The 24671-nt window shown below is 34.9% G+C and overlaps 1 protein-coding gene across 2 annotated transcripts in view; it reads right to left on the bottom strand.

Moving 5' to 3' along the window:
- Window positions 1-1058: 1058 nt before the first annotated feature.
- The window catches only part of CCDC122 (coiled-coil domain containing 122), a 39516-nt gene continuing 15903 nt past the window's right edge, over window positions 1059-24671 (bottom strand). For both annotated transcript variants that reach the window (XM_049647453.1, XM_049647451.1), the window contains 3 exons: window positions 21048-21446; window positions 20169-20285; window positions 1059-9609 (listed from right to left, as the gene is read on the bottom strand). In XM_049647453.1, the coding sequence (XP_049503410.1) occupies window positions 9460-9609; window positions 20169-20285; window positions 21048-21446 (666 nt within the window). In that variant the 3' untranslated portion in view covers window positions 1059-9459. The remainder of the gene's footprint in view (window positions 9610-20168; window positions 20286-21047; window positions 21447-24671) is intronic.

Here is a 24671-nt window from a genome sequence, read left to right as displayed (position 1 = left end):
CTACCCTGCCCCCGACCCTAGCAGCCACTGATCTTTTTATTATCTCCATCGTTTTACCTTTTCAGAATGTCATATGGTTGGAATCATGCGGTATTACTGCCTTGTCAGATTGGCTTCTTTCACTTAGTAATATTCATTCAGGTTCCTCCAAGTCTTTTCATAGCTTAATAACTCATTTCTTTTTAGGACTAAATAATGTTCCATTGTCTGGATATACCACAGTTTATGTAGCTAATCACCTACTGAAGGACATTTTGGTTGCTTCCAAACTTTGACAATTATGGATAAAGCTGCCATAAACATCTGTGTTTTGGCGTAGACATCAGTCTTTAACTCCTTTGGATAAATACCAAGCAGCACAATTGCTGGACTGTATGGTAAGAATATGTTTAGTTTTATGAGAAACCACCAAACTGTCTTTCAAAATGGCTGTATATTTTGCATTCCCACCAGAAATGAATGAGAGTTCCTGTTGCTCCACATCCTCATTAGCATTTTGGTGTTGTCAGGGTTCCTGACGTTGGCCATCCTGGTAAGTGTGTAGTGTATCTCATTGTTTAATTCACACTTCCCTGGTGACATATAAAGTGGAACACCTTTTCATATGCTATTTGCCATCTGTCTTCTTTGGTGAGGTTTCTGTTAAGGTCTTTGGTCCACTTTCAAAATCTAGTTGTTTGTCTTCTTGTTATTGAATTTTAAGAGTTCTTCATTTTAAATAACAGTCTTTTATCAAATGGAGCTTTTGCAGTATTTTCTCCCAGTCTGTGGCTTGTCTTATCATTCTCTTGTGACAGTGTCTTTTACACAATAGAAACTTTTAATTTTAATGAAGTTTAGCTTATCAACTATTTATTTCATGGGTTGCCTTTGGTGTTGTATCCAAAATGGCAACACCAAACCCAACATCATCTAGATTTTCTCCTATGTTACCTTCTAGGAGTTTACAGTTTAGCATTTTATGTTTAGGTCTATGATCCACTTTAATTTGGTTGTTATTGTTTGTTTGTTTTTAAGCTTATTTATTTATTTATTTTGAGAGAAAGAGAGAGAGCAGATTGAGTGGGGGAGGGGCAGGGAAAGAGAGAGAGAGAGAGAGAGAGAGAGAGAGAGAGAGAAAGTGAGAGAATATATCCCAAGCAGGCTCTGTGCTGTCAGCAGAGAGCCCAATGCGGGGCTTGACCTCACAGACCATGAGAGCATGACCTGAGACTAAATCAAGAGTCAGTTGCTTAACCAATTGAGCCACCCAGACACTCCTTGAGTTAATTTTTGTGAAGGGTGTAAGGTCTGTGTGTAGGTTCGTTGTTTTGCAGGTGGATATCCAATTGTTTCAGCACCATTTGTTGAATGGGACTATCTTTGCCCCACTGTATTACCTTTGCTCCTTTGCCAAAGATCAGTTGATACATTTATGTGGGTCTCTTTATGTGGCTATATGTACATTTACCTATTATTTCACCAGTACAACACCATCTTGATTACTGCAACTTGATAGTATGTCTTGATGTCAAATAAGGTCAGTGCTCCAACTTTGTTTTTCCTCTTCAATACTGTGCTGGCTAGTCTTTAGTCTTTTGCCTCCCTCTATAAACTTTACAATCAGTTTGTCAATATCCATAAAATAACTTACTGGGATTTTTATTGGGATTGAATTGAATCTGTAGATCACCTTGGGAAGAACTTACATGTTGGCTATAATGAGTCTTTCTACCAGTGAACATGGAATATCTCTCCGTTTATGTAGTTCTTTGAACACCTTCATCTGAGTTTTTTAGTTTTTCTTATATAGATCTTGCACATATTTTATTATATTTGTACCTAAGTATTTCATTTTTAGGGGTGCTAAGTAATTGGTATTGTTTTAAATTTCATATTCTACTTGTTCACTATCGTTATATAAAAGCATTGACTTTTTTATATTACCCTGAAACTTTGCTATAATTGATTATTGGTTCCAGCAGCTTGTTCTTTTTTTCAATTGTTTTCAGTTTTATACCTAGATTATCATGTCATCTATGAACAGTTTTATATCTTCCCTAATCTGTATACATATTATTTCTTTTTCTCACCTTATTGCATCAGCAAGGACTTACGGTGTGATGTTGAAAAGGAATGGTGAGAGAAAGTATCCTTGCCTTGTTCTAATCTTAATGGGAAAGCTTTGAGTTTCTTACCATTAAGTATGATGTTGGCTGTAGAATTTTTTTGTGGTTAGTCTTTATCAAGTTGAGAAAGTTCTCCTGTATTGTTACTTTACCGAGTGTTTTTATTATAAATGGGATTTGGATTTGTTAAATGATTTTTATGTATCTATTGATATAATCACATGATTTTACTTTTTTAAGTCTGTTGATGTGATGGATTATGTTAATTGATTTTTGGATGTTGAGCCATAATTGTGTACCTATGACAATTCCCACTTGATCATGGCATACAATTTCTTTTATACTTTTTTGGATTTGATTTGCTCATATTTTGTTGAGGATTTTTAAATTTATGTTCACGAGAGATATTGGTTTATAGTTTTATTTTCTTGTAATTTTTTTTGTCTGGTTTTGGTATTAGGTTAATGCTGGCCTCATAGAATGAGTTAAGAAGTATTCCCTTTGCTTCTATCCTCGGAAAGAGATTATAGAGAATGGGTGTAATTTTTAAATGTTTGGCAGAATTTACCACTGAACCCTCTGGGTTTGGGGCTTTCTGTTTTGGAATGTGATGAATCATTGATTCAATTCCTTAAATAAATATAAGCCTATTCAGATCATCTGTTTTTTCTTGTGTCAGTTTTGGCAGATTATATCATTCAAGGAATTAGTCCATTTCATTTAGGGTATCAAATTTATGGGCATAGAGCTATTCATAGTGTTCCTTTATTATCCTTTTAATTTCCATGAGATCTATAGTGATGTCTCCTCTTTCATTTCTGATATTAGAAATTTGTGACTTGTCCTTTTTGTCTTAGTTAATGTAGCTAGAGGTTCAGTAATTTTACTGATTTCTTCAAAGAACCAGATTTTGGTTTCATTGATTTTTCTCTACTGATATCCTGCATTTTATTTCATTGATTTCTGCTCTAATTCTTATTTCTTTTCATCTACTTACTTTGAATGTAATTTACTGGTTTTTTTTCTAGCGTCCTAATGTGGAAGTTTAGATGATTAATTTTAGATTTTTTTTCTTTTCTAATATATGCATTCAATGCCATAAATTTCCATCTAAGCACTGCTTTTACTGTGTTCCACAAATTTGGATAAATTGTGTTTTCATTTTCATTTAGTTCAAAATATTTTATAATTTCTTGAGATTTCTTCTTTGATCTATTTATTTGGAAGTATGTAGTTTAATCTCTACCTATTTGGGGATTATTCCAGTTATCTTTTGTTATTGATTTCTAGTTTAATTCCATTATAGTCTGAGAGCAAATGTTTTATGATTTCTACTCTTTTAAATTTGTTAAGGTATGTTTTATGGCCCAGAATATTGTCTATTTTGGTGAATGTTCTATGTAAGCTTGAGAAAAATCTGTATTCTGCTGTTGTTGGATGAAGTAGTGTATAGGTGTGAGTTGTATCCAGTTGATTGGCGTTGTTGAATTCAACGATGTCCTTACTGAATTTCTTTTGGTGAATCTGTCCATTTCTGATAGAGTTATGTTGAAGTCTGCAACTATGATAGTGGAGTTATCTATTTTTCCTTGGCAGTTCTATCAGTTTTTGCCCCACATAGTTTGATGCTCTGTTGTTAGATGCATCCACATTAAGAATTATTATGTCTTCTTAAAGAATTGACCCCTTTCTTACTATGTAATGTCCTTCTTAATCTCTAATAACTTTCCTTACATTGAAGTCTGCTCCGTTATGAAAGTATATAGCTACTCCTGTTTTCTTTTGATTAATGTCAGCATGGTATATTTTTCTCTATCCATTTACTTTTCATCTGTATGTGTATTTATATTTAAAGTGGCTTCATATAGACAACATATGACTTGTGTTTTTTGATCCACTCTGATAATCTCTGTCTTTAATTGGTGCATTTACATCATTGACATTCATAGTGATAACTGATATAGCTGGATTCATATCTAGCATATTTGTTAATGTTTTCGATTTTTGCCCTTGTGTTTTGTTCCCATTTTTGTCTCTCACTTTTTTTCCTGCCTTTTGTGGTTTTAGTCAAGCATTTTATATGATTCCATTTTCTCTTCTTGGAGAATATCAGTTACACTTATTTTTTAACTTTTCTTAGTGCTTGCCCTTGAGTTTGAAATATATATTTACAACCAAACCAAGTCCACTTTCAAGTAACACTATACCATTTCACTGGTAGTATGAATATCTTTTAATAACAAAATAATCTTAATTCTTTCCTTCCATACCTTCTATCATTGCCATCACTCATTTCACATATAGAAGCATTCATAACATATTTGTATATATATAAGCATGTATATTTGAATACATTGTTGCTAACATTATTATTTTGAGCAAATTGTTATCTGTTATATCAATTAAGAATAAGAAAAATATGGGGCACCTGGGTGGCTCAGTTGATTAAGCGTCCGACTTCAGCTCAGGTCATGATCTCGCGGTCCGTGAGTTCGAGCCCTGCGTTGGGCTCTGTGCTGACAGCTCAAAGCCTGGAGCCTGTTTCAGATTCTGTGTCTCCCTCTCTCTCTGACCCTCCCCCTACTCATGCTCTGTCTCTGTCCCAAAAATAAACAAACGTTAAAAAAATTTTTTAAAAAAAGAATAAGAAAAATACACCAGGGGTAAGGGAAACAAAAGCAAACATGAACTACTGGGACTTCATCCAGCTAAAAAACCTTCTGCACAGTGACGGAAACAATCAACAAAATGAAAAGGTAACCTACAGAATGAGAGAAGTTATTTGCAAACAACATATCTGATAAAGGCTTGGCATCCAAAATCTATAAAGAACTTATCAAACTCAATACCCAAAAAAACAAATAATCCAGTGAAGAAATGATCAAAAGACATGAATAGACACTTTTCCAAAGCAGACATCAAGATGGTTAACAGAAACATGAAAAGATGTTCAACATCACTCATTGTCAAGGAAATACAAACCAAAACCATAATGAGATACCACCTCACACCAGTCAGAATGGCTAAAATTAACAACTCAGGAAACAGCAGGGGTTGGTGAGGACCCTGAGAAGGGTACAATTGCACTATTAGGTATTTACCCAAAGGATACAAAAGGTGTATATGCACCCCAATGTTTATAGCAGCATTATCAACAATAGCCAAACTGTGGAGAGAGCACAAATATCCACTGACTGATAAATGGATAAAGAAGATGTGGTATACATATACAATGGAATATTACTCAACCATCAAAAAGAATGAAATCTTGCCATTTGCAATGACATGGATGGAGCTAGAAGGTATTATGCTAAGCAAGATAAGTCAAACAGAGAAAGACAAATACCATATGATTTCACTCATATGTGGAATTTAAGAAACAAAATAGATGAACATATGGGAAGCAGGGAGAAAGGAGAGAGGGAAACAAACCACAAGAGACTCTCAATGATAGAGAACAAACTGAGGGTTGGTGGAATTAGGTGGGTGGGGAATGGGCCACTTGGGTGATGGGTATTAAGGAGGGCACTTTTTGTGATGAGCACTGGATGATGTATGCAAATGACAAATCACTGAATTCTACTCCTGAAACCAATATTGCACTGTATGTTACCTAACTAAAATTAAAAGAAAAAAAGAATGAGAAAAATAAAATGTTTCCTTTTACCTTCACTTATTCCTTCTTTGATACTCTTCCTTACTTTATACAGATTCAAGTTTCTGACTTATATTATTTTTTATTTCTCTAAAGAACTTCTTTAACATTTCCTGTGAGGTAGGTCTACTGCATTAAATTCCCTCAATTTGTCTGAGAGTCTTTATTTCTCCTTCACTTCTGAAGGATAATTTCATAGGGTACAGAATTCTAGGTTGGTGGATTTTATTCTGTCAACACTTTAAATATTTCACACCACTCTCTTCTTGCCTGTATGGTTCCTGAGGAGAAGTCAGTTGTAATTCTTATCTGGAGATAAATCTCACAGTATTGTGGGGACCTACCTCTGCCTGGGTTCCCCTGGGGTTTTTAACTCTTAGAGTACGCCAGGACTCCAGAAATTTATCAATTACAGTTAGGTTTTCCTGTCCTGACACTGTTTCCTATGGCGGTTTGTGAGTCTCTGTTCTGGCCAGCAGTGCCTTGTTGTATTTGCCTACCTGTGTCTCCATCTTCAGAGACAGTGGTTTCCCTTGTGTCCTCACCTCTTAGGGATCCAAGAAGAGTTATTGATTTTTCAGCCTATTAACTTTTCACTTGTTAGGACGGTGTGGTGACCTATATGTGGAACTCCCCCCTTTTTTTAACCATAAGATTTCTCCTTTAAGTTAAATTTGTCTTATGCCTTGTAATTTATTTTAAAAATTGATTAAATATGCAAATAAAATATTTATTTAATAATAAAATTGTAAAATTGAGGCTTGCTTTGGGATCATTTCTTGCAGGATATTTTATGTAGCTAAAAAAAATAGGGCAATGAATTTCAACTCTGCCCCTGATGAGCTGTGTGATAAGATCTTAAGCAAGTCCCTAAGCCTCAGTTTCCCCATCTGTAAGTCAAGGACAATAATATATACTTTAAGCCATTATTCTCATTATTCTGAAGAGTAAATGAATTAATGTATGCAAATTGCCAAATAGGGCATTGCATAGTTGCTCAATTATGTTACTATTTTTGCTATTTCATATCTTTAGTCTTTTAGAAAATAACATGAGTAATCAATTGACTAGAATAACATGGCCTAACAGATAACATATAGATCATTTATACTGTCCATGACAGTGCCTATGATAGCTGCTTTGACAATGGAAATCACCACTGTTAATATATGACTTAAAAGTAGATATCAATTTATTCACATTGGTCAACTATAATTTGCCTATAGATTGCACATGTAGTAAGTAATATTTTGATATATAACTGTAGGTTTTTTTCCTCCCACTGCTTCCTTGTACTACTTACCTTTTCCTGATCATTTAGATAAGAGAACTTAGCAGGCTAGAGTCAGGACACAACTACTCAGAATTTAGAAGTCATTTATCAGCTTTGAGCTTCACATTAGGCTTTTGAAAGAGTCCACAGTAGACACAATAGTGTTAAAATCATAGCTTTCCTTTGCAGAACACGGGGCATTTTGAGAGAAAACTTTGCTGAGCTCCAAAGCACTGAGAGACTTGAAAGACTCATTTTATACCAGGAATCAAAGAGTAAGGAAGAATTCGTGAGTAGAATAACAGGCCCCAACGAGGTAAAATTTGTCCTACATACAGAAAAAGAGAAGTAAACATGAGCAGAAGAGACCTTGTGATTGGGTGAGGAGGCTGACCACATTAATTAGAGACAACAACTGCAGGTGTGGCATAGGCAAACTCCTCAAGACCAAGAAGATGGGTTACAGCTCTGCAGAGGCCAGTGAGAATGCTGCTTGGACCAGGACCCTTCCCCTGATGACAAACAATGTAAGTGTACTGCCCATCCCCTGCTCCAGGAATTTAGACTACCTCCAAGAAGAAAATGAGAAGAAGGAGAATCTGAACTGAATGATTACTCAAAATAGACTGAGTTGTAAGGTAAAAGTGTATGTGACAAAGGCCATTAAGCAGAAGAGCTCATATTCTAATCTAGATTCGGCTATAGAGAAATTTAAAAAATTACTTCATTTTCTAACTTCAGAGTTTATGATTATGTTGAGATATCATATCCACTAACTATATGATCAGGCTTGAGGATACCTCAAGTTTTAGTTCTTCTTGGTTAATCTGAAAGCCTCCATCATCTGAAATGATTTTCAAGATTAGAAAGAGAAAGGAAAGAAAAGAATTTCTCTTTCAAATAATTCTTTCATCTGTCACAAAATTTAAAATAGGTACATGTATTGTTATCATGGGTATTTCAGAAAACTACATTAAAAACAACTTTCTCAAATAGAGCACATTATCTTAAGCAGATTAAACCTATTTTTCTATCTTAATTTAAAAATAACTTTCACAAATATAACTCAAGGTGTTTAGCTATCACGTACAAATATTTTGAAACCTATTATAAGCTTAAAAAGTTTAGAAAGCTAGAATTTTCCTATTATAAACTGTAAATAAAATTATAAAGTATAATTATAAAAATAACCTTTTAAATATGCAAATTACACTGAAATATTTTTTATATCATCAGCCTTTGTGTCAGCCTTGTCTTCCGCTGAGCATAGTGGATACTCTCTACAATCTGCAGGTTTAGCCATTTTTAGTCTAACTGCATTTCTGAGTCATGCACCAAGGCTGATTGTGTTAACAGCAAAGATATTTGACATGTTAGCCATATTGAGCCATGCTAATTCATAATAGGATTATTAATGTTAGACATAACAAGATTATTTATGTCAGGTTTTATATCAACTATCCTCTTACTTAGTCGTAGGCACAAAGAAAGGTGAGGAGAAAATGGACTTGAGATACCTTTTTGATGTTGTTGCTTTCAAAGCATTAAGTCCTAAAAGTAAATATTTAAAAACCATTATCTTCAATACTTTTTTGTTCCTAAAAATTTGATTCAATGGAGCCATAAGAAGGAGGATTTTTATCTTAGTATCAAGTTAAATTTTGAAATGTTGCCATGGACATAGTATATGACTTTCAGTGAGAAAAAATACATGGTAGTGTATACTGGTTAATATTCTTTTTTTAAGAGCTCATATTTACCTTGCACGATGCTATAACATCAATTTCATCACAGAATATTACTAACAAATTTACAGACAGAAAAGTAAAAAATTTTATGCATTGCAACACTCTAAAATTATGTTATCTAATAACAAAGAAAAAAATGATTGCTACCTTCAGAATAAAAAACTGAGTAAAGTACCTGAAGCACTGAACATATAACAACATTATTATAAATGTCAATATTTATGGACTACTGTGAAGGCAGCGGTAAAAAAGCAAGTTTTAATAAAATGTTTGAAACAATCATTTAAAATAAATCATTTAAAATAAATCATTTAAAATAAATCATTATAACTTCAAGTGTTTCTTTCCTTCTAAATTTTTACCTCATATGATAGTGCAAACAACACATTTATAAAATAAGAATCATGAGTACAGTTTATCTTATACACTCAAAGTGTTTATATAGAATCTTGCACTATTCTTACATAAGCATTCCTATTGTCTCTCTACTGTTGTCAATTGTAGGCTTTGAAGGTAAACAGGTAACTGATTCAAAAAAAAAAAAAAAAGAGAGAGAGAGAGAAAATACATCTGTTATTAAGACAGACCTCTGGTAGTAGATGCTGGTTGTTAAGAATCCAAAGAATTTTCTGTTTTGTTGGCACAGTCTATGTTCTACATTGCCCTTTAGCCACGTTAGTATTTCATTCCAATGCGTTTTCTCAGTTCAGCTGCAGTTTTTTCCAGTTGTTGAATGTTCGATTGCCATTGTCTTCTATTTGACCGAAGCTTGTTCACTTGACAATGCAAACGCTTAAGAATTGCATTATATCTCTTATGTTGTACCTGTTAAAATAAGAGTACACATCCTGAATCTCCTCTCTGCTTTTCCCCCACCAAAGGTCACTCGTTTTGTTTCCAAGTTCCTGCCTTAGCTCAGACCTTCTTTACCGTTATTATGCCATGGGTCCTTTTGACAATATGGTGAAGACTACGGACTCCTCAGAATAATGCTTTTAATGCATAAAATAAGACATACATGATTACAAAAAAATAAATTATATCAAAATACAGCTCTGCAACAGCATCAGGGGAATGGGAACAGAGACATCAAAATACTACCATAAAGATAAAGTGAAAACTTGTCAACTGACACTTCACATAAAGTTCTATAAACTTTATGTCATTCTAAGTTTTCATTTTTGTTAATTCTTTAAGTTCAGATAATTCATTGAAACTGGTGAACTAACCCTGCTAATATGTTTACAAAATAAAACATGACTTGAAAAGGATTAGAAATAAATTAATATAAACTGAAACATCATATTAGATGTGAAACTATATTCAAAAAGATTTTTTATACATTGAATATACTTAAGAGGATATATATTTATATCTATATTTCTATATAAAAATATACATACCCACTATACATAATATATTTATATATTATATCCACTGGTATATTAAATAGAATATATTCATAAGGAGAGAATAGTTGCTGAATGTGCACATACTGCTGTTCATAGAATATATTCATAGCAATAAAATAACTAAAACAAATTTTTGTTTAATCAGTAAATTTGGTCAGTTGCATAGTAGCATGCTTCTAAAATTATTCTTCAGTAGTAAGCTACGAAACTAATACACAATGGATCAGAGTAGAGATGTACAAGGTACCCTTAGTGGGACTCCAGATCACCAGTCATAGCTAGATGTCACAAAAGGTATTAATACACCTAAAGAAAGAATATATCATTAGAAGAGGTTTTGTGAAGAATGTAGCACACACATAGGAAAGTTAAGGAGTCATGTGCTGGTAGGAACTGTTTATCTGACAAGTATAATTGTGTTATGGGGATTGGCTCCTTGAGCACCCAGAGCCAGAGGCCAAGAACATTCAAACTCAGATGACTGACTTGATTTCCATGCTCACTAACCAGCTCCTGGCTTCCAATGTAGTTCCCTTATAGGGAGAAGCACCAATGGCTGACATAAGTTATCTGGTTTCCTTGAGAGTTTTATTATTGTAAATTAATAAGCTGATATTTGAGTTATATACATCAGTTTCTTGTGAACTTTCTAGCATCTCTCTATGTCTAAGCAACTCTGGGATACTAACAAGATTAAGTTTCTAAGCTCACAAGGCTAAAAGGCAGTTTGGCCAAGAAGTGACTTTATTTTTTTCTTTTTCACATGCCAATATTTCATTTGTCTTATTTTGTATTATTTTAATTCCAGCTAGTTAACATACAATGTTATATTAGTTTCAGGTGTACAATATAGTTACTGAACAATTCCATACATCATGGAGTGCTCATCATGACAGGTGCACTCCTTAATCCCCATCACCTATTTCACCCATCCCTCCTCCACCCGTTTCCCTCTGGTAACTAACTAGAATTTAAATAAAAACTTGAAATTAACAAATAAACAACCCCCCCATGCATACAACAAATGAAGAAAGGGAAAAAAGAGAGAGAGAGGGAGAGAGACAAGAAGTGACTTTGTAAAGGCAAAGTTCACATTGTGAGCCTTCTTGAAAGTCAGCCATTTGTTCAGCCTCTACTGATAACATTCAGACTTTGATATGTGTCTTAATGTTCAAATTTGATTATCTGTAGGCAGCCAAGGATGTAAATGGTTCTGTACAGAAAGTAACTTTTTGCCTCTAGGAAGTGGATGGGCCACTACTCTCATTTAGTTACTGTTTGTGGCTAGGAAGAAACAAGCAATAATGAAGGAGAGGTGGTGGTCACAAAACACAGTGGCAAAAAGAAAACAAGGCCCTGTATAAGCCAAATCTGACCTCATCCACTACTGTTTTCTTCCTTCCCTCCATTCTAGCCACACTGCTCTTCTAATCTCTGAGCCCAGGAATGGTCTCATCTTAAGACCTTTGCACTTGCATTTACTTTTTCCTGGAAAGCTCTCACTCAGATCTGCATGCCTAGCTCCTTCACTTCTTTTAGGATTTTTGCTGAAAGAGACCTTCTCAGTGCAGCTTTTGATGGCTAGAAGATATAATATTTCGCCTTCTCTCTCCTTACACCACATATATTCCATATTCCCTTCTCTGCTCCATTTTTTTGTCCTTAATCCTATCCTTAGCTAACATGCCATATATTTTACTTACATATATTGTTTATGTCTATGTCTCCAACTAGAATGCAAGTTCAGGAGGACATGTATCATTAGAAGGGGTTTTGTAAGGAATGTAGCACACACAGAGAAAAGTGAAGGAGTCATGTGCTATTTGAGACAGTTTTTGAAAATCAAATGGCTGCTACCCTATTTTGAGAAGAATGTTATATAAAATATATTGCAAAATTCCGTATTGTTCATATACAGAGAACAAATTGGTGGTTGCTGAAGGGATATTGGATGGGGGAATGGGTAAAGTAGGTAAAGGGGATTAAGAATGCATTTATTGTGATGAGCACTGAGTAATGTATAAAACTGATATATTGCATAATACCCAAAATGATGTTGTTATGTTATGTTATGATGTTATGAAGTCTGTATGTTAATCAAATTTCAATTTAAAAAAAGAACACCTCATCTATAGGGAGAAAAACAATTTGGATGACAGGATTTTTCATCAGAAATCATGGAGGTCAGAAAGAAGTGGCACAGCATTTTTCAAATGAGGAAAGAACTTTCAATCCAGAATTATTTTATTTTATTTTATTTTATTAAATATAATCTATTGTCAAATTGGTTTCCATACAACACCCAGTGCTCATCCCAACAGATGCCCTCCTCAATGCCCATCACCCACTTTCCCCTCTCCCCCACCCCCCCATCAACTCTCAGTTTGTTCTCAGTATTTAAGAGTCTCTTATGGTTTGCCTCCTTCCCTCTCTGTAACTTTTTCCACTCTTCCGCTCCCCCCTGGTCTTCTGTTAAGTTTCTCAGGACCCACATATGAGTGAAAACATATTTAACCCAGAATTCTATATGCATCAAAAATATCCATCAGGAGTGAAGGGGAAACCAAGACACTCTCAAATGAAAAAAAACTAAAACACTTTGTCATGAGCAGACCTATTCTAAAAAGAATGAATTTATTTTTCTAAAGAGACAGGAAATGATAAAAGAAGGAATTTTAGAGCATCAGGTAGGAAAGAAGAATATGGTAGAGCAAAAATATAGGTAAACAAAATAGACAAAAGAAGAGGTCACAGCTACAGGGTATGATGTTTCCTTTTTGAGGTGATGAAAATTTCTAAAATTAAATGTGGTAATGGTTACAAATTATTGATAAATATACTAAAAACCATTGAATTATGCACTCTCAATGGATTAATTATATGGTATGCAAGTTATATCTCAATGAAGTTATTTTTAAAAACCAGAATAGTGGTAGCCTGGGGGAAGGAGCACAGAAGAACTTCGTAAGCATGATGGGTAGGTGTTCTATCCTGATCTAGGTGATGGTAATAACAGGTGTAAATATATATCTTAGTCAAAATTAGTCAAACTAAACCTTTTCATTTGTGTACCTACTCTTACAACAATTTACCTCAAGAAAGAATATTAGAGTTAAAAATTACTAGGTAATTTCAAATTCCTTTCCAAAATACTTTTTACCAATTTACACTCATACCAACAGTATATTAAAATGTAGGTACTCCACAGAGAACTCCCTTCAGATGTAACTTGACTTGATCTTCTGCACAACATATCATAGTGAAACTGGCAAAATACAAAGATAAAGAGAGAATTCTGAAAGCAGCTAGGGATAAACAGGCCTTAACATACAAGGGTAGACACTTAAGGTTAGTAGCAGACCTATCTACTGAAAGTTGGCAGGCCAGAAAGGAGTGGCAGGAAATTTTCAATGTGATGAACAGGAAAAAGATTCAGCCAAGAATCCTGTATCCAGCAAGCCTGTCATTCAGAATAGAAGGAGAGATAACAGTTTTCCCAAAAAACAAAAACTAAAGGAATTCATCACCTCTAAATCAGCCCAGAAGAGATCCTAAGGGAGACACTGTGAGTGAAAGATTGCAAGGACCACAAAGGACCAGACACATCACTACAAGCATAAAACTTACAGATAACACAATGACTCTAAACCCATATCTTTCAGTAATAACACTGAATTTAATGGACTAAATGCTCCAATAAAAAGACATGGGGTATCAGAATGGTTAAAAAAACAAGACCCATCTTTTTGCTGTCTACAAGAGACCCATTTTAGACCTGAGGACACCTTCAGATTGAAAGTGAGGGGATGGAGAACCATCTATCATGCTACTGGAAGTCAAAAGAAAGCTGGAGTAGCCATACTTACATCAGACAAACTAGACTTTAAACTAAAGACTGTAACAAGAGATGAAGAAGGCATTACATAATAATTACGGGGTCTATCCATCAGGAAAGCTAACAATTATGAGTGTCTATTCACTGAATTTGGGAGCACCCAAATATATAAAACAATCACAAACATAAGCAATCTTATTGGTAAGAATGTAGTAATTGCAAGGGACTTTAATACTCCACTTACAACAATAGACAGATCATCTAGACAGAAAATAGATAAAGAACAAGGGCCCTGAATCATAACTGGACCAGATGGACTTGACAGATATATTTAGAACTTTTCATCCTAAAGCAGCAGAATATACATTTTTCTCAAGTGCACATGGAACATTCTCCAAGATAGATCACATACTGGGTCACAAAACAGCCCGCAATAAATACAGAAGAATTGAGATCATACCATGCACACTTTCAGATCATAATGCTATGAAACTTGAAAACAACCACAGGAAAAACTTTGGAAAACCTCCAAATGCATGGAGGTAAAAGAACATCCTATTAAGGAATGAATGGGTCAACCAGTCAATTAAAGAAGAAATCAAGAAATATATAGAAACAAATGAAAATGAAAACACGATAATCCAAACTCTTTGAGATGCAGCAAGGCAGTCCTAGGAGAAAAATACATTGTAATCCAGGCCTATCTCAAGAAACAAGAAAAATCCCAAATACAAAATCTAACAGCACACCTAAAGGAACCAGAAGCAGAATAACAAAGAAACTCCAAACCAGCAGAAGAAGAGAAATAATAAAGATAAGAGCAGAACTAAACAATATAGAATTAAAAAAAAAACAACAACAGTAGAATAGATCAATGAAACCAAGAGTTGACATTTTGAAAAAATAAACAAAATTGACAAACCTCTAGCCAGGCTTCTCAAAAAGAGAGAGGGAGAGGATCCAAATAGATAAAATCATGAATTAAGATGGATTTATCACAATCAATCCCTCAGAAATACAAGCAATTATCAGAGAATACTAGGAAAAATTACATGCCAACAACTGGACAACCTGGAAGAAATGGACAAATTCCTAACACCCACACACTACCAAAACTCAAACCAGAAGAAATAGAAAATTTTAACAGACCCATAACTAGTGAAGAAATGGAATCAGTTATCAAAAATTTCCCAACAACTAAGAGTCCTGGACCCGATGGCTTGCCTGGGGAATTCTACCAGACATTTAAAGCAGAGTTAATACCTAACCTTCTCAAGCTGTCCCAAAAAGTAGAAATGGAAGGAAAACTTCCAGACTCATTCTATGAAGCCAGCATTACCTTGATTCCTAAACCACACAGAGACCCCACAAAAAAGGAGAACTACGAGCCAATATCCCTGATGAACATGGATGCAAAAATTCTCAACAAGATACTAGCAAATTGAATTCAACAGCATATAAAAAGAATTATTCACCATGATCAAGTGGGATTCATTCCTGGGCTGCAGGGCTGGTTCAATATTCACAAATCATTCAGTGTGATCCATCACATTAACAGAAGAAAAGATAAGAAACATGATCCCATCAATAGATGCAGAAAAAGCCTTTGATAAAATACAACATCCTTTCTTAATAAAAACCCTCAAGAAAGTCGGGATAGAAGGAACATACTTAAACATCATAAAAGTCATATATGAAAAGCCCACAGCTAGTATTATCCTCAATGGGAAAGACTGAAAGCTTTTCCCCTGAGATCAGGAACACGACAGGGATGTCCACTCTAACCACTGTTGTTTAACATAGTGTTGGAAGTCCTAGCCACAGCAATCAGACAACAAAATGAAATAAAAGGCATCCAAACTGGCAAAGGAATCAAACTTTCACTTTTTGCATGATACTCTACATGGAAAACCCAAAAGACTCCACCAAAAGACTCCTAGAAGTGATACATGAATTCAGCAAAGTCGCAGGATACAAAATCAATGTCCAGAAATCAGTTGCATTTGTATACACCAATAACGAAGCAACAGAAAGAAATAAAGAAACTGATCTCATTTACAATTTCACCAAGAACCATAAAATACATAGGAATAAACCTAACCAAAGATGTAAAAGGTCTGTATGCTGAAAACTATAGAAAGCTTATGAAGGACTGAAGAAGACACAAAGAAATGGGAAAACATTCCATGCTCTAGGATTGGAAGAATAAACATTGTTAAGATGTCAGTACTACCCAAAGCAATCTACCCATTCAATGCAATCCCAGTGAGAGTGCACAGAGCTAGAATAAACATCCTAAAATTTGTATGGAACCACAAAAGACCCCAAATAGCCAAAGTAATGTTGAAAAAGAAAACCAAAGCAAGAGGCATCACAATCCCGGACTTCAGCCTCTACTACAAAGCTGTAATCATCAAGACAGTATATGGTATTGGCACAAAAACAGACACATAGACCAATGGAATAGCATATAGAACCCAGAATTGGACCCACACATGTATGGCCGACTAATCTTTGACAAAGCAGGGAAGAGGATCCAATGGAAAAAAGACAGTCTCTTTAGCAAATAGTGCTGACAGAACTGGACAGCAACATGCAGAAGAATGAAACTGGACAACTTTCTTACACCATACACAAAAATAAACTCAAACTGGATGAAAGACCTAAATGTGAGGCAGGAAACCATCAAAACCCTCGAGGAGAAAACAGGCAACAATCTCTTTGACCTCAGCCACAGCAACTTCTTAATCGACACATCTCTGAAGGCAAGGGAAATAAAAGCAAAAATGAACTATTGGGGCCTCATCAAGATAAAAAGCTTCTGCACAGCAAAGCAAACAATCAACAAGACGAAAAGGCAACCAATGGAATGGGAAAGATGTTTGCAGATGACATACCAGATAAAGGGCTAGTATGCAAAATCTATAAAGAACTTATCAAACTCCACACGCAAAAAGCAAATAATCCAGTGAAGAAATGGGCAGAAGACATGAATAGACACTTTTCCAAAGAAGACACCCAGATGGCCAACAAGCACATGAAAAGATGCTTAATGTTACGCATTACCAGGGAAATACAAATCAAAGCCACACTGAGATACTACCTCACACCTGCCAGAGTGGCTAAAATTAACAAATCAGGAAACAACAGATGTTGGCAAGGATGTGGAGAAATGGGAACCCTCTTGCACTGTTGGTGGAAATGCAAACTGGTGCAGCCACTCTGGAAAACAGTGGAGGTTCCTCAAAAAGTTAAAAATAGACCTACCCTACCACCCAGCAATAGCACTATTAGGAATTTATCCAAGCGTTGGGGCGCCTGGGTGGCTCGGTCGGTTAAGCGTCCGACTTCGGCTCAGGTCATGATCTTGCGGTCTGTGGGTTCGAGCCCCGCATCGGGCTCTGAGCTGACAGCTCAGAGCCTGGAGCCTGTTTCAGATTCTGTGTCTCCCTCTCTCTGTGACCCTCCCCCGTTCATGCTCTGTCTCTCTCTGTCTCAAAAATAAATAAACGTTAAAAAAAAAAATTAAAATAAATAAATAAATAAATAAATAAATAAAGGAATTTATCCAAGGGACACAGGAGTGCTGATGCATAGGGGCACATGTACCCCAATGCTTATAGCAGCATTTTCAACAATAACAAAATTGTGGAAAGAGCCTAAATGTCCATCAAGTGACAAATGGATAAAGAAGATGGTTTATATATACAATGGAATACTACTTGGAAATGAGAAAGAATGAAATCTTGCCATTTGCAGCAACATAGATGGAACTGGAGGGTATTATGCTAAGTGAAATAAGTCAGTCAGAGAAAGACAGATATCATATGTTTTCACTCATATGTGGATCTTGAGAAACTTAACAGAAGATCATGGGGGAAGGGAAGGGGAAAGAGAAAAAGTTACAGAGAGGGAGGGAGGCAAACCATAAGAGACTCTTAAGGACTGAGAACAAACTGAAGGTTGATGGGGGGTGGGGGAGAGGGGAAAGTAGGTGATGGGCATGGAGGAGGGTACATGTTGGGATGAGCACTGGGTGTTGTATGGAAATCAATTTGACGATAAATTATATTAAAATGTACACACACACACACACACAATAGAATACTACTTGGCAATGAGAAAGAATGAATTCTTACCATTTGCAGCAATGTGGATGGAACTAGAAGGTATTATGCTGAGTGAAATAAGTCAGTCAGAGAAGGACAGATATCATGTTTTCACTCATCTGTGGATCTTGAGAAACTTAACAGATGTCCATGAAGGAAGGGAGGGGGAAAATTAGTTACAAACAGAGAAGGAGGGAGACAAACCATAAGAGACTCTTAAATACAGAGAACAAAGTGAGGGTGGATGGGAGGATGGGGGAGAAGGGAAAATGGGTGATGGGCATTGAGGAAGGCACTTGTTGGGATGAGCACTGGGTGTTGTATGTAAGCCAATTTGAGAATAAATTATATTTAAAAATAATAAAATTCAGGTGCTCCATATCTTCCCAACTGTAATATTGATAATCTAAGGGACTAAATATGGCACCCCATTGTGGTTTTAATTATCAATCCATTATTATTAATTAGGTTTGTCAATTTTACCAGTGTTTTTGGATACTCATGTTTCAAAAAATAAGACTTCATATTTTATCCAGTGTTCTACTGGCTTGTTTGACATCTTTTATCTCTTAGTCACTTGTATAAATTACAAATACCTTCTATGAGTCTTATCTTCTTTATTGTAATGGTACATTTTAATAATCCAGAAATTTATGATATTGTCAAAAGCAGTATTTAATCATGTGGTTGTGTGTGTGTGTGTGTGTGTGTGTGTGTGTATGTGTGTGTGTGTGTGTGTCTTTTAAAATAAATAGTTCTCTGACACAAATGGTTAAGTTTGTTTCCTATATTGTCTTGAATCTTCCTGGAAGTAGTTGTATGTGTTATAAGATAGAAATATAATTTTATTTCCAAATTTGCTTTATTTTCCCACATGGCTAACTTATTTTGTTTGTACCATTTATGATGGATTATATCCGGAGTCTTTTTTCTATTTCATTAATCATTGTACTTCTATTTTGATGCCGCTGATAGTGTCTTACTGTTTCTAGTTTTATAATAAATCTTGATCTAGAAGGTAAAAAAGTAATCATTTATTTAGGTTACTACTAAATATATGATAAAGTAATGGTATTTCTTAGAAAAATGTTTTGTAAAGGTGAGGATTTTTATCTTCAAATTCCTCAGATGCTTTTTTATTGTGTTAAATTAGCCACAAGCAAACATATCTTTTTAGTTTCAAATTAATGTCTTAAGGGTGAAAATTATTTCACATAATATTTCACATATTATTTCAAATAATAATTTCACATAATAATTTCAAATAATAAATAATTTTTTATTTCCTCAACAACATATTCTTTTCTATTTTTGTTCTCCATTTATTTAAACAATAATGGTCATAGAAGTCTACTAGTGGTACCCCCAATTTAATTTCATTTTCAATTTTGCATATCAGTTTTTTTATTTGATTCTTAATAATTGAAAATGTGAAGTCAGAAAGGATTAGGATACTAATGACTTCCATTGCCTTTTACTCTATTTCAAGGAGTTTCTGATGTCTATCTAGTAACTTGATAGCCTCTACTTTCTAGCTACTAATTGAGTACCAAGTTGTTGATGGAATGAGACCTGGAATAATTCCCAGTCACATTTTAAATTTTTTTTAAGTATTTATTTATTTATTTATTTATTTATTTAGAGCATGCACAAGCACACACACAAGTGGGGGAGGGGCAGAGAGAGGGGGAGAGAACCCAGGCTCTGTGCCTTCAGTGAAACCCAGATGTGAGATCATGACCTGAGCCAACGTCGAGTGGGATGCTTCACCAACTGAGCCACACAGGCACCCTCCCAAGCCATATTTTAATAGGAATGAGTGTTTGCTTTTTTGAATACATTTCACATATTTAAGTATCTGAATGAGAGAGTTATTTCTGGTAATGATTTGAACTTTATTGCTTTTTATAGTTCTTTTTTGTTCTCTAGCTGTTTTAGGAATTGAAAATAAACTATGTAAATTATAAATATAGTATATGTTAAGAAATGATACCATAAAACATTGAAATCCAGATAATTAAGACTTACCTCTATTTCTTTTCTTAATTTTTCATGTGTCTTTTCTTCTTCCTCAAGAAAGAAAGTTTTTTCAATGATAGATTCTTTTACAGCTATAATTTTAGCCTTCAGCTTTATAATGTCTTCCTGCATATTTATAAAATTTAAAATATACAAGTCAAACAATGAATGATCAATATAAGTCCAACATTTTCAATGTTTCTATAATTTAAAAAAAACTAGACATCGTATTTAATTTTGGTAAACAGGATTAGAACATTACTTCTATAGGTACAAAGAATAAAGAACTGTTATTCAAACAAATAAACCTTTGATTTAAAGACATAAAATTAAAACTAAATGTAGATAAGACATAAAAAAAAAGTGGTAGTCATAGTGGCAATTGCCCAGCAACAGTATAAAGGATACTTTTAAATTCTCTAGCAAGAAATGATAGATATTTTAAATTTATATCTCCCCATCTTCAAACAATACTCTAAAAAATAGAAAATGCTTAAGGTGCAATTATTAATTGATGCTGTTTGTATAACAGCATTACGCATACTAAATTGATTTGAATTGGTTGGATCCATTAGCTTAAGCTAGGGCTTCAACGTTTTTGTGAGTCACCAGTTTCTGCAAAAAAATGGATTAATTGTTCACTGCAATTGTTTGAATTTTTTTATTAATCCACATGGGATTTGAGAACAATTCCTTTATGCATTTGTTCATTTGGCATAGCTGTTATATAACTCATGTATTTAAGTTTTTAGAAGTTGTGAAAATAGTTTCTAAATCTAGTTAAAGCAGCTATGGGTGTTTTATTAAGTTAATGATAAATTTATCACGTAATAAGTGTGCTTGAAAAAAGGAGTAATAGAAAAACTTTTGGTAAGTGATATTTCAAACCTGTGCTTGTTTTATGTGGTTTCCTTCTGGATTTTTGAGATTTTGCATAAGTTCCTCTTTCATTGTTTTTAGTTTTCTAACAAGATCTCGTTTTTCATGGAGTGTAGTCATGAATGACCTTTTGCTTCCAGCCTCCCACAAACTATCTTTATGCTCTTTTATTTTTGCATAATATTCATTATATCTTATCATGTGTTCCTCAAAGTCTTCTTGAGCTCCTTCTATGTCAAATTTAAGCTTTACATTTTCTGTATGTAAGGATTTGATTTGAGTTTCCAGGTTCCCACACTGTAGTTTGGTATTCTCGATGGCAGCATCTTGCTGATAAATTTGCCTTTCTGTTTCTTTAGTTTCTGCAGAGACAGATGCTATTTGTTTTTCAAGCTCATGGAGTTCATCCTGTAAAATATTTCAATATTATTATTATTAATTTATGATACTCAAAAAAGAGGATACTATTGTTTTGATCCATAATTCATGATGTAAAATCACAACATAAAAATACATATTTATCAGATATTGAAAAACTGTTATACAAAAAGAACCATTCAATAAGTAACAAATTATCTTATAATCTTGAAGTGAGCCCAGAATTATATATTTCTTACTTTTTAATGTTCATCTAATTCAAAATATTAAAATTTATCATTTGTGTTAACATTTCATACTAAAATGTACTTTACAATCATTTAAATAATATATTTATGGAATCAAAAGTATGCACTGAAGAAAGATAATATGATGAAAATTATAAAGCCCTAGGTTAAAAATCAAAAAGATCTATATTCTAGGGCCCTTACTTCCATTTACTAGTTGGTATGATCATATATAGCAAATTTAATTGCCCTATCTAAACCTAAACCTCACTTTATTCATTTATAAATAAGTATTAAGATGTCTGCCTTACCTCTCTGGGGCAGTTGGCATTTCTCACCAGCACCTCCTTTTTTTTTTAATGTTTTATTTATTTTTGAGAGAGCATAAGTCGGGGAGGAGCAGAGAGAGAGGACAGAGGATCCAAAGCAGGCTCTAAGCTGACAGCAGCAAGCCTGATGTAGGGCTTGAACTCAGGAACTCCTAGATCATGACCTGAGTTGGAGTCGAATGCTCAACCGACTGAGCCACCCAGGTGCACCACCAGCACCTCCTTTTTATTTTTTTAATTATTATTTTTAATATAATTTATTGTCATATTGGTTTCCGTACAACACCCAGTACTCATCCTAACAAGTGCCCTCCTCAATGCCCATCACCCACTTTCCCCTCTCCCCCACCCCCCATCAACCCTCAGTTTGTTCTCATTATCCAAGAGTCTCTTATGGTTTGTCTCCTTCCCTCTCTAACTTTTTTTTCCCCTTCCTCTCCCCCATGATCTTCTGTTAAGTTTCTCAAGATCCACATATGAATGAAAACACATGGTATCTTTTTCTGACTGACTTATTTCACTTAGCCTAATACCCTCCAGTTCCATCTATGTTGCTGCAAATGTCAAGATTTCATTCTTTCTCATTGCCAAGTAGTATTCCATTGTATATAAACCACATCTTCTTTATCCATTCGTCACCTGATGGACATTTAAGCTCTTTCCATAGTTTGGCTATTGTTGAAAATGCTGCTATAAACATTGGGATACGTGTGTCCCTATGCATCAGCACTCCTGTATCCCTTGGGTAAATTCCTAGTAGTGTTATTGCTGGCTCATAGGGTAGTTCTATTTTTAACTTTTTGAGGAACCTCTACAGTTTTCCAGAGAGGTTGCACCAGTTTGCATTCCCACCAACAGCAGCACCTCCTTTTTAAAACATAGTTTTCACACCACCATTCTTCTCTGGTTCTCCTCAGATACCTGAACATTCCTTCTCAATCTCAGTCATTCCTTCAAATATAGGTCTTCCTCAGGGTGCAACCATCATCATCTCCTCCTCTCATTCTATGTATATTCCTTGGGTAATCTTACCCATACTTACATCTAGAGCTACATGTATGCCAATGATTCACAGAACATAACTGGCTGTTAAGTCCTATACCCAGGTATCACTGGCCATTTCAAATTCACCACGTCCCCAAATCAGACTAATCTTTCTCCCCTTCCCATAGTGTTCTTCCTTGCATTACTTATCTATTGTCAGGACCACAAAACCTTAGTGACATACAACAATACATACTTATTGCTCACAGCTGGAATTGGCTAGATGCTGACATTGGTTAGATTTGCTCAAATGTCTGAGAATTGACTGGCTGTAAGATGGTTTGGCTTGGCTGACTGGGCTGGCTGTGATGTCTTGGCTTTGCTTCATATATATCTTACCCTCTAGTGGGCCAGACCAGGCATATCCTTCCCATGATGATAGCAGATGCAAAAGAATGGAAGCATCCTTTTTATGGAATTATGGAAGAGCTTTTTCAAGCTTCTATTCATAACATCTGTTAACATCCCAGCTAGTCATATGATGCAACTCACAGTCAAAGGGTAACAGTATGCCCACCCGTGGTAATGATACATGGGGAAGGGTATGAATACAGACAAGGATGAAGAATTGGGACCAAAAATGTGAATTACCATACCCCTGGATTCCCAAACTAATTAACGAATGGTACTACTTTGGGAGCCATCCCTAATTATTTCCTCCTCCTTATTACCTATATCTGTTAATCAAATTTTATAGATCCTCCCTCCAAAACAACTCTGCAGACCATCATCCATCCTTTTCTTTTTTTGTCTAGTATGGCCATTCTCTTTAAATAAATTTTTAATTTTGGGAAGGGGCAATGCATTAAAAAGTCAGACCAAGTTATCGTTTTCCTGGCAGAGACAAGAAAGAGAAAAATACAATATGTTGAGGAACCTCTATTTTTATCTCCAGTTCTGATATTTCAAATACCCACTTGATTTTTTTAGTTGGATACCCAATAGACATCTCAATTATACATGTTCAGAAAATAATCGACACACCCAATATGTTCCTCCCCTAGTCTTCCCGATTTCAATAAATTGCACCACCTTATACCTAGATACTCAAGACCTACAATTCATTCTTGATTCTTCCCTTTACCTAACTCCCCACAGCCTAATTCAGCAGAACTTGATGGTTGGGCCTCCAAAATAAAATCCCACATTCACTTCTGACCAATTTCTTTAATGTGGCCGGACTCCTGCCTGGTCTCCCTATTTCCATTCCGCACCCCCTCTCCCACATCTGGGCTCCATATATCAGGCAGAAGAATCTTTCAAAAACATAAATCATATCATGTTACTTCCCAGCTCAGAACCTTCCAGTGGTTTCCTATTCCATTAATAATAAAATTCAAATTCCTTAATGTGGCTTACAAAGCCATATATCCTCTAGCCACTATTTACTGTGCCATCCCTCTCACATGCTACTCTCCCCTCCTCCACCTTCCTTTCTGTTTATTAAATGTACCTAATGACTTTCTATTGGAGAGTAATTGTGATCTCAACCTTAGATTTGTCTACCTTTAGTTATTACCTATTGGGGTCTCTGTCTTCCACAATTCAGTTTTATTATTACTCTTCAAATAGTCTTCTCTGAATTAAAATATAGATTAACCATCCATCCTTCTCCTTGCATTACTCTCTATACATTATTGTATTTCCTTTGAAAT

This window comes from Panthera uncia, assembly GCF_023721935.1.
Source record: "Panthera uncia isolate 11264 chromosome A1 unlocalized genomic scaffold, Puncia_PCG_1.0 HiC_scaffold_16, whole genome shotgun sequence".
Classification (NCBI taxonomy): domain Eukaryota; kingdom Metazoa; phylum Chordata; class Mammalia; order Carnivora; family Felidae; genus Panthera; species Panthera uncia.
The sequence above is the reverse complement of the archived record's forward strand: the minus strand, read 5'-3'. Positions and strand labels throughout refer to the sequence as shown.